General features: G+C 41.0%; 1 protein-coding gene across 2 annotated transcripts; it reads left to right on the top strand.

Moving 5' to 3' along the window:
- Positions 1–1,219: 1,219 nt before the first annotated feature.
- ppp1r3ab (protein phosphatase 1, regulatory subunit 3Ab) lies at positions 1,220–10,337 on the top strand. 2 transcript variants are annotated; one of them, XM_083762654.1, is made up of 5 exons: positions 1,220–2,152; positions 3,675–3,727; positions 3,821–3,918; positions 5,123–7,493; positions 7,845–10,337. In XM_083762654.1, the coding sequence occupies exons 1-5, from the start codon at positions 1,341–1,343 to the stop codon at positions 8,552–8,554; spliced, it is 4,044 nt and encodes a 1,347-aa protein (XP_083618780.1). In that variant the 5' UTR covers positions 1,220–1,340; the 3' UTR covers positions 8,555–10,337. The 2 variants fall into 2 exon arrangements, with proteins under 2 accessions (XP_083618780.1, XP_083618779.1); XM_083762653.1 differs by having other exon boundaries at positions 5,123–10,337.
- The last annotated feature ends 1,261 nt before the right edge of the window (positions 10,338–11,598 follow it).

Here is an 11,598-nt window from a genome sequence, read left to right as displayed (position 1 = left end):
TCCCTCTAGAAAAGGGTATATTATATAAGTATATTTTATTATTATTCCCTCAAAAGTCCCCGCTGCTATACATACAGTTCAGAATATCCTGTTTCAGAGCTCGTCTTGCCTGGTTGTCATAGTTTGTCGTTTTATCCTGCTCCTATTCATGCTATGGGCGGGCCAACCATTATTTGTTTAAGACAGTGCTGCTCATACAAAAAGTATTTTATTTGCTCAACAAGATTCCAGCTTAAGGCTTTCATGGCACCGCCTCAGAGGTGGAAGGTAAACACTGGTGCAACATCAGTGCAAGCCAAATGTATTAACTGTAGAACTTACAGTAAGTGTAAACTGAGTCATTCTATTCCTATACGGTATAGTTGAATTACAGGAATGAGCTTCTCTGTATGTTATTTTCTTTTCTCAGTGACTGGCATAAAGAAACTACCGGGTATGTACATTTACTCTAGTAGGCTACTCCCGTTTGCTATTGCAGAATGTAGATCACTGCAGGTTTTGAAGTTCCCAAGTATAAATTTGCGTTGCAATCAAATTACTGATCACTAAAATTGTGTTAATGAGAGATAACTATAGTCCAATGAGTCATTTTTCTTCTGCTACTTTTTATTTAAGTATATTCTTTATGCTGATACTTTTGCGTCTTGAGTAAGATTTTGAATGCAGGACTTTTACTTTATAACAAAGTGTTTTTACAAGTGTGGTATTGTTACTTAAATCTATACTTCCTCTACCACTGAGCTTATGCAGGGATTTGCTTTTCTCTCTGACTTTATCAAATGTTATTCTGATTATGTATTGGTATTACATAATCAAGCTTAGTGTCATTGGTGTTAGGTGTTCATTGTTGGCCAACAATAATGTTGGTGAACCTGGAAGTCACAGAGCTTGGACCCATGCAGTGACCCAGTATCAGACAAAACAAAACATACAAACATAGAGTACTAGCTGTATAAATAGTACGTCTTGTGACTCCCTAGGGAGAACCAAGGACCCAAAAGAGAAAAAGGATTAGCTTAGAAAGACAACTTAGAACTTAGTATTTGTAGTTTCTGCTGTATTCTTGAAACAGTATGCTTGAGTTTCATATCCATTATAGAACTAACTCACGGAAAATGCCATTGCAAAATTACAATGCCATTTTCTTCAGTGTTCCACTGAGCTTAGAGACTTCTGCACATAGTTTAAACAGCCTTTCTGGCCTATTTATAGTGTTGGCCCCGGCTACAGTGTTGTGCTCTGTAACTCGACTCCATCTGTTAAGTCACAGCTTGTTGAATGTCAGTTGCCAGAAACAGGGACACTGCAATTTGTCTCCTCACTCTCTTACAGGGAGCCCAATGGAGATCGTGGGTGAACCGAGGTCCATCCCCGAGCCATGGAGCCTCTTGGGGGTCCCTAGCCCGGAGTTCTGCGCCATAGACGTGGAATATGACGAAGCAGAAGAAGTGGTCATCAGGATCAGACCTAAATCCTCTCCACTCCCGCGGAGAAGGAGTGGAGATCTCTCTGATGGCGACTCGGAGCCCGAGACTCTGCCGTCCCGCTCCAGAAGGGTGTCCTTCGCGGATGCCAAGGGCCTCAGTTTGGAGCGTGTTAAGGAGTTTGACAAGTGGGACATCCCAAACCTTCCCGGCTTTGCTTCACTGGACAGTGACATCAAAGATCCAGAGGAATTCTGTGTGTCTGCTCCGTTCTCCCTGCCGCTGCCCTCCGCGGAGGTGGCCACGAGAGTTCAGGAACGGAAGCTGGGGCTGGAGACCGTCAAATTCATCCCTGGGACCACAACGCTGCGAGGGGTGATCCGCGTGCTCAACCTGTCCTTTGATAAGACAGTGTACGTACGCACCACATTGGACGCCTGGGCCAGCCACTTTGACCTGCTGGCTGAGTATGTCCCAGACTCCAGTGACGGGGTCACAGACTGTTTCGCGTTTAAGCTTACCCTGGTTCCCCCGTTCGAGGAGCACGGGGCCAGAGTGGAATTTTGTCTGCGGTACGAGACTTCAGTGGGGACCTTCTGGGAAAATAACAGAGATAAGAACTACGTGCTGTTCTGTCACCAGAGAGCTAAAGAAACCAAGGAGGAAGTCCCCAAAGAACAACACGTAGGCCTACCGGTATGCAAGAAGAGCTGTCTCAAGACCAGCAGGTGAGGAGCAGTGGGTTTGATTGAAGTCAGAAATGTCATCAGCACATGGTACAGTGAAGGATAACACATAAAGGGGATCTTATAATAAGCAATCAGATTGTTTTATGCTACTTATGTGAAAGTAGCAATACCACAATGTAGAAATACCCTCTTAAGTAAAAGGCCTGTGTTAAAAAAGTTAAAATGTATTGACATAAAAATATAACGTAAGTGAGTCTTTATTATGACCAAAGTTGACGTGCTTGCATTTCTAATAGAATGAACGGACTTTAGATTAGGGTCAGGTCTATATAACCACATTATAACCACATATAACCACATTTATAATGCATCTAATGCACTTATAAGGATTATAACACTTGCTTTAAATGTTTATGATTGTGTATAACAACTTATAACAAGGTTTATGACTTTTAATAATCTAATATATAAGTACTATATATAGAGGCGAAGTAATGCCTCTATATAACCGAACCCCTTCGAGAAAGGAGACCTGTTTGTCAAGTTTGAGGTTCAGTTCCCTCACAACAACTGGATTAGCCCTGAAAAACTCACTGAATTTGAGGATTTGCTGCCTGCTCGTGTTGAGGTTCCTGTAATCTCTGCAGATGCTGAGGAGGGTGACACGAATGATTATTACATTTATGACAGAGGTCAGGGCTAGGTGGCGCCAGGAGAGAGGCCTACAATGCATTATAATCACATTTATGGATCATAATGCACTGTACTATGTTATTATAAATGTTTATAATTATGCAAAATAACATATAACAACCAGTCTTTTTGTGGGGGGCACTGATGCCACGCAGTAAAAGTCAATGAATTCACAAAACTAACGTCATTTGTATTGTTGACCTATTTCTAAAATATTAGCGCAACTTTCGTTCAACTTTGACCTCTCTATCACATGGAACTATTTTTTCGGCGTAGTGATATGGACACAAACAACATAGTTCTGTGTGATAGAGGGGTCAAAAATGAACGAAAGTTGCGCTAATATTTTAGAAATAGGTCAACAATACAAATGACGTTAGTTTGTGTATTCATTTACTTTTAATGCGTGGGCCCCCTGTGCCCCCCACAAAATTACCGGAACTACTTAATATTTCACCAAAACCAGAGCAGAACTCCCACCACGGGACTCTGCTAATCAATTAATACAGTTGCAACCACTATATTAATGGCAAGTATTTCATCCAGAAAAAATTCTGAACTATCCCTTTAAGTGTTACCGAATTTTGAAGCATCACCACAAGCTGGGCCAGTTTTCCTGCAGAGAGCTTTCTGTAAATGAATGACATCATGAATTAATTCAAGTGTCGCACAAAATTAGTGAAAATAGCAATCCTACAAGCTTTTGTGAGTTCAGCTTTCACTATTTTACTTCTCTTTTTTTATAGTATTAATAATAAAGGATCTTTTTTTTTTGACATAAAAATCCAGTTTCCACCTGACAGACAGTGAGTAAACGACGTAATGTCATAAACTGTCTTAAACTATAATATATTCTATCATTTCACAGTCACATCTTCGCCACTGGGGAACATGACTCATCGCTGGAAAACTCATCACCGGGTGACTATTTTTTTGAACAATTAAGTAGTAAAATATATCAGTCAATCTATGATCACATGATAAATAAGAAACACTTCCGTCTTTATTCTCCAGGTGTATCAACACACGAGGCAGTCACGTCCAGTGTAACAGCTCAGCAAAGCTCGGATTCTCTGTCAGGAAGTTTGGAAGAAAGTCGTCAGAAATTACTAGTGAGTAATACCCTCAGAGTATGGTTACTTTATTCAGCTCTGGGGTTGTTTTTTCTGTTGATGTTTTTATTTTATTGTTTGCCTTGTGTGTCTTTTATGTCTTGCATATTCTAAAATTCAAAAATAAAGAGAAAGAGAAAAATACTTTTGAGAGACATCATGAAGATGTCATGTCAATAACGGAAATATATATTTAAACAATTATATTGTTTTGAGGAATGGAATCCTATCGAAGTAAGAATTGACAACAAACTCGTTTGAAAAAGGCTGCTACGTTACTTTTCCATTCTAATGCCACTAACTTGGTACAACAGGACCAGTGTAGAGGATATGCTTTCTGCTTCCAATGCTATCCGCATTTGGATGCCAGACCTAAAGTTTAGCCTATAAATGCAAGTACTGTAAGTATCGACATCCATCCTGAAGTGGTAAGCCTCACCCACCTTGTATAGCCGACTTTTAAACAAACTGCAGTTATGAATTATAGTCCTTTTTTGTATTTTATAACAATTTTGATCTGTTTATAAAGACAGATACAATATTTGCCCTTGATTTGGGACTTAACCCCTCAAACCCTATACATATTTGACCGAAGAGATGGGTCTATACTGGGCCTCGTAATCGTTTTCCCACTACACTACTTGCCCAAAATAGCTGATCTCGGAACGTTCTCCCCAGAATGTGGACACTAGGATTCAAGTGGTTAAACTACGTAGATTCATAGAAGCATTATGGTGCTGTACAGTATGTCTATATAAGGTGCAGGAGGAACAGGATATTCATCATGCGGCATGCCCTTTCACAGAGAATCTCACACCAGCTGAGTCATGTGAGGGAACGCTGACATGACACACTGACAAATCATGTCAAGTCAAGTCAAATGTATTTATAAACAGTGTTTACTGTACACATAATGTATAGTGCTGCTCTGATACTGCGCCAATTGCCATTCTAATTAAAATGAATGGAGGGCTATGTTTCATACTACAGTATTTAGTCTGGACATGTTACAGTTTGGGGTTTCAAATGTCACCCTCTCCATAATGGCAAAGTTGTTGTGTAAGCACATTGACTTGAAACTTTCAGTATTTAGTCTGGGCATGTTATGGTATGGGTCTTCAGTTCAAATGTCACCCTTTTCTAAATGGCATAGTTATTGTGTAAACAAGCTAACATGAAACTTGTTCCTCTCGTTGATGAACAGGTGGAGAACAGCCGCAACAGCAAACAAAGAAACAGACGGAGGGCAGCGAGACTTGCCCGGATGAAAGACCACTTTACTCAAAGAGATGGAGAGCCTGGCCACATAGAACATGAAGAATCCCTTCCAGACACAACGGCGACGGCACAAGGAGAAAAATCACCAGAAACACATTCAAACGAAACATCAATGCAAACGATTCCAGAGGAGCTCGACAAATATAGCCATCCTGAACCCATTACAGACTCTCTGCCAACATCCGGTAACCCAGATGTCCAGTGTAAGACCTCAACAATACAGGCTGACATGTCACACATTGACTCTGGGAAATCTGAGAGCATGGAGTCATTGCAAAACCAGAGACCATCAGAAACCTCAGAACATGGAGGGAAGCTAGCTGCACAAATCCAGAATCACATGAACAGTAATAGCAGAGTTATGAGTGACGAATCTCATACAGCAGATACTTCATATAGAACTGTCAGTTCAGCAGAGAGAATCGAAGGCTTTTTTAATCAGGCCACTGGCTTTACGTTTGGAACGGTGGTGGCTCCACTGTATCATCAGGTGGTGGGGACAGTAGGAGGGGAGAGTCGGAACTTGGCAGATATGGGAAATCCGGTGAAGGGACGGGTAAATAAAGGCATCTCATCCTTTTATACAGCTCAGACGTGTCTTCACACAGAAAGAAGAAAAGCTAGTGAAAGTGTCACAGCAGTTCAATGTGGCAAACCTGCAGGAATTACAGGGGGACTTGGGAATGAAAATCAAGAATCACACCAAGAATTTGTTTGGAGTGAGGATCATTCAAAGTGGTATCGAAATACCTCTCTTAATTATCCTCTCTCCAAAACAATAGACGCTACTATGAGTGTTTCACCAAATGACAGCAGTGAAGAAATTCCAGGGCACCCCATTAATATTCTAGAACCACACCAACCATGTATTGGTCCTGCAAATGTTGCAAATGTTTCAAATGCTGAGGAGTTAAAAATGCACAGCATCACCAGAGAGAGTTCACATTTCCAAGGAAAAGATCAGGAAGACATTCTGACTAACGATGTGGAAAACAAGGCTCTTGTCCAAACACAAGATGAAACACAAGTGCAACATCCTGATTACAAACATTCACAAATTAAAACAGTACTGGATTCAACACTTTCAAAGGAAAATTCAGATGCAGCCTGTATACAAACCCTTTCCTCACAGCCTCAAGTGTCCCAAGTGTCAGACCATTTCAATGGCTGGGTGACAACCAGTGATGAACCAATAGACCATGAATATATTCATGAGTCAAAAGAAGATGAAGACATTCATGCCACTGTAACTGCAGGAACACTGTATTCTGAGCAGGAAACACAAATGGTCTATGTTGAACATCGCAATGGTGACTGCAGAGATGATTTAGCTACAACATCAGCTGAGAATAGCACTACTTGTATTTTGTCTTCGATTGAAACCATCGAGGGACAAGATCTCATGGATATAGCACTTAACTCATCACTGGTGTCGAAGATGGAGACAAACAAGAGAAACGAGGTAACAGACGACTCAAGTAAAGAGGAAACAAAAATGTCACTCGAAAATGTCGACAGTGGAGAGATAGCTGACCTGATGACAAAAGACATGAAGAGTACCTGTCACTTATACACTGAGATTACAGACAAAATCACTGTAGAAGACAATGCAAATATTATGCCAGGAAAACCAGAATCTACTCTACTAGATGTGGTCACTAAACCGATGGAGGTCAAAGTGGAAACCGAGGGGAAAAACTGGGAGATGATGGTCGAAGAGGAGGAAGTGGACGCATTGAGAGACGACGAGGGACGTGAGACGACAGGGAACCAGCCAGAAAAAGTGATGGAGGCGCTAACCAAAGAAAAAGACGACCAGAAGCAGGAGCTGTCACAAGAAAGAGTGTTACAGAATGTAGAGTCAGACGTGACAGGGAGAGAGAGACAACATATACAGGAAGAAACAATAGAGGAGATCACAGTTGCAGAGAAGCAGCCGGATGCTGAGGAGAATGTGAAAGAAGAAACAATGGCTGAGGAATTCATCGTTTGCGAGGAAGGGAGGATCGGAGAGGAGGAGCAGACAGGGGAGGTCTCTGTGGAAGAGTATGTCCCAAGGATGCAGGAGGCGGACGTTATTTGGAGAGGGGAGGTTGAAGAAGAGACTGAGGCCGAAGAGAAGGAAGGGGACGTGAACGAGGGAGAGGAGGCGAAACAGATGAAAGTGAACAGAGAAGATATGGAGGAGGTCATCACAGAGGAAGGTGATGGAGAGATTGTGGTTGGGAAGAGAGACGAGGCACCAGCTTTAGACCAGAGCTTATCCACACCGATAAATAAAGTGCATGAGGATGCAGGTGAGAGAGAAGAGAAGGAAGTGGACGTATTGAGAGATGACGAGGGACGTGAGACGACAGGGAACCAGCCAGAAAAAGTGATGGAGGCGCTAACCAAAGAAAAAGACGAACAGAAGCAGGAGCTGTCACAAGAAAGAGTGTTAGAGAATGTAGAGTCAGACGTGACAGGGAGAGAGAGACAACATATACAGGAAGAAACAATAGAGGAGATCACAGTTGCAGAGAAGCAGCCAGAAGAGGATGGTGATGCTGATGCTGAGGAGAATGTGAATGTGGTTGGGAAGAGAGACGAGGCACCAGCTTTAGACCAGAGCTTATCCACACCGATAAATAAAGTGCACGAGGATGCAGGTGAGAGAGAAGGTGACACAACAGAATACACATGTGGCAAGGATGAAATGAACATCGACACAGAGGGATACGATCAGAGCGACACCGTCCCGACAGGCCTATCAAAAGCTGCGTATCATTCGGAGAGTGGGAGGGACCATCCTGCCACAGACACAGTGTCACCCAACTTAATGGAAGAAACCGAAAGCGACCAAACGGACGGCGAGGACGGTGCTTCTTCAACGGATTCGCAGTCAGACGACGAGGTGGAGCTGTATATGCACTGTCTGCGGGTCACACACAAGCAAAGCCTCAGGCCGGCCACGTTGAATCACAGCAAAGAGAAGAGCTTGAGTGCCGGTAAAAGGCCCTCCTTTGGGAGGAACAGATCCTTGTCTATGCCGTCTATCAGCGAGTCTGTGGACGAAGAGCAGCCCTATGGCAGTCTTCAACATCACACAGAAAACACAGAGCAAGAGGAAGCCACACCTCTAGGCCTACCTGTGACAGGTGGACTGGAAAGAGCCAACACAACACTTGCATGGTGGAGGGAAACATTTTCTTGCAGTAATATCTCCAAAGCATTGCTCTACACAGGCATGATACTGTTTTTTTTCCTTGTGGCGTACCACTATAATTTTCTCGCCTATTTTGCTCTGTACTTGCTGTCCGTGATCTGGCTATACGGGCAGGGAGAGAAACAGCCAGTTAAAAAGCAACGTTTTGTTTAGCAAAATGCGTTGGACAAAGGAGTTAAGAGTTCATATGGAAATCGGTTTTGAACCGTTTCTGCAACTATAGATTATTTTCATACCTATGATTCTATCGATTACTTTTTTCAAATAATCATTAGAAGCACTTTTTTTGATAATTTGTTAATATATATAAATTAATATATAAACTATTCGACGAGAAAACTACACCTTAGGTGATCAACAAGATCACAACGGGTGGCATCGCTACGCTAGGCACAATGCATTGTGAGCTTGTCGATCACCTATTTTAGACATTTTCAGACAAATTTAAAAGAGAGAGAAAAATGTTGCACTCCTGGTTGATCCGTGTCACAAATAGCTGAAGATAGCTTTCACATGAGGTGACAAAGCACTCACTAAGCGTGTGTGTGCGTGTTTGTAAGAAGACCCCGGCAGACCCCTACAATCATGTGCTCATAGGGCCAGGGGTGAAAAGAACACTAGCTTATTTATAGAATGACTCACTGTTAATGTTTCTGGACAATAACAGTCTAAATGGAGACGGATGACCATTGATTTGAATGATCTAAAACCGACTGTGATGGTATCACTTTTAAAGTGGCTAATGTATTTAAAGCTGCAATGTAACTTTCCTGTTCTACCCCCTTTTTACCATTGAGTTAATGGAGCCTTGCTTGCTCGGGGGAGAAATTGAATTTTGACCTTCAGGTCATAATTCGTGTCAAACCAGGATTGTGTCAAACGTCTTGTCTAATCTAGACGCAGGATATAAATGTCTCAAGAGCAGGGAGACAACCATGCCCCAATACGGATTTTATTCAGTAATAAATAGTGTAGTGTGGACTGGAGTCCTGCAGAGACCTCCAGGGGTCCTTGAGGGGGTTCTAGGGGGTCGGTTATTTTTCAGCCATTTGAAATTAGCTGATCTACAAACCCACAATGCTTCACGACACATGTTGTGAGTTTATAGATCCGCTGTTGTCAAAACAACATACATCTTTTCTTATATATATCCAAATTTGGGGGTCCATGACGTGAAATGAAAAACCTTTGTATTATATATAATACACTGTAGTGAGTATTCCCTTTTCTGTATTTTGTTCTGTTTGTGCATGCGGTGACTTTCATGTTTAATGGAAACAGTCTACAAAATCTATCATCAGTTCTCAAATAAGGGTTACTGATGCTATTCATGCTATTGAGTTTACCTCTAATGTCAGAGTACATTTCTAGGGCTGCAACAACTATCGTTTTGTTTTGTAGCGAGTATTCTATCAATTACTTTTTCAATTAACGAATACTCGTAAAGCACATTTTGATTAGATTTTTATTTATTAATATATCAGCAAATCAACGCAGACTAAATTAATTAGTCTGATTTAACACTTAAGCCCTGTTAAATAATTTAAAAGTACAGCTATTAAAAATAGTAAAAATTTAAAGAAAAATGTGAAATGTTAATTATTCCCTCCCTTATCAATTATATTTCTTTATTAAAATTGATTAAATTGGTTAGTTGGATTAACTATTGCACTCCTACCTATTTCCCTTGTACGCTGTACAAAAACCCTTGTTTAGTCAAACCAACAAGGTTGTGGACCATTGCTCAAGCTGATTAGTACTACACTGTTTCATATCATTGATTGATTGATTGTTTGATTTAAGTATTTATTAACAGTTTGCAGAATTACAGTACCTTTTTAAGCACAACTCAATACAAAAACAATTATTACCGGTATGCAAACCTGTAAGAGACTGTTTGGATCAATGCCACCAACAACTCTAATTTGTTGGAATATTTGTGTGCATTACATTTACTTTGATTTGTATCAAATGAGTAAATAGCACTATCAATAAAATATGACGTATTGTGTTATTGAATTAATATTCACTTTTGGAGTTGGCTTTATTGTGTTGAAGTTGTCTTGATGTTGGTTTCATGTATATAATTATTCTATAATAACGATGTGCTGTGATTGAATACAACACACTTTAGTATATTTAACGACGCACTACAAATGTGTTAGTGCCATGACAATTATGAAAATTGCAGATTTACAAGCTCACAACACGTTGCGGCAGGTTGTGAGCTTGTAGATCGGCTATGTTGCTACGTTTTCACAATTTTAAATACCGGTAGTTTTGAAAATATTTTCACATTTTCACCTACTGTATACTGCACATGCCCAATATAAGAAGTAGCCCATCAGTAGAGCACTCTGACTCACCTTTGGGCCACAAGTGTCTGGGTTTGATCTTGGGCACTGCCAACTCGGTGTGGTCTGGGGGTCCCTAGTGACATTAATTATTACAGTATGAACACCACTTGTCCCCATTAAATACATTTTAACCATACAAATTAATTTGGGGGTCCTTGCCTCTCCGAAGCAAAGTTGACAAAGTTTCTGACATGCCACTGGCAGCACTGACAGCTTGCACTGACCACCTGTTAAGATGACACTGCTGGAGGAAGTAGCCTATGAAACTTTGCCCTATGTTTACATAGCCTAAAATGTACTCATCATTTCCCTCTAGTCCTCTAATGGCAATCATAACTGCGGTGTCAAGCGACAATAATAAGTGTGCAACTACAGGGCAGCGCTCTGTGTATTTGTGTATACCAGCAGTTGTTAGCCACCGAAGGTGGTGTTTACCTAACTAATTTGATACATTTTTGATTATCTAAATCTGCAAAGTAAAAAGTAACTAATAAACCTAAATAATTGCAGTGGATTTAATAATAGAAACGGTGATATTTGTGTATGTATGGCTGTATATAGGATGTATAGCCTACCGGAGAAGAAGTATAAAGCACTGAAAAATAAATGTCAGTATATCCTTTTAATCCTTAATGGACATACTCAAGTAATGTAAATGTACTTCTTTCCACTTTAGGCTGCTGAAGAGACTTGATTACAGCTCCAGACCTCTGGACTGATCCCTTTTGACGTATGGTGACGTACATGGTTTAAGCACTGCACAGCTGCAAGTACTATCCAGGGGATTGTTGGAGTCCTCAGAGGATTATTGACATTTTGACACACAACTATGCATACTTT

This window comes from Protomyctophum parallelum, assembly GCF_964188405.1.
Source record: "Protomyctophum parallelum genome assembly, chromosome: 4".
Classification (NCBI taxonomy): domain Eukaryota; kingdom Metazoa; phylum Chordata; class Actinopteri; order Myctophiformes; family Myctophidae; genus Protomyctophum; species Protomyctophum parallelum.
The sequence above is the reverse complement of the archived record's forward strand: the minus strand, read 5'-3'. Positions and strand labels throughout refer to the sequence as shown.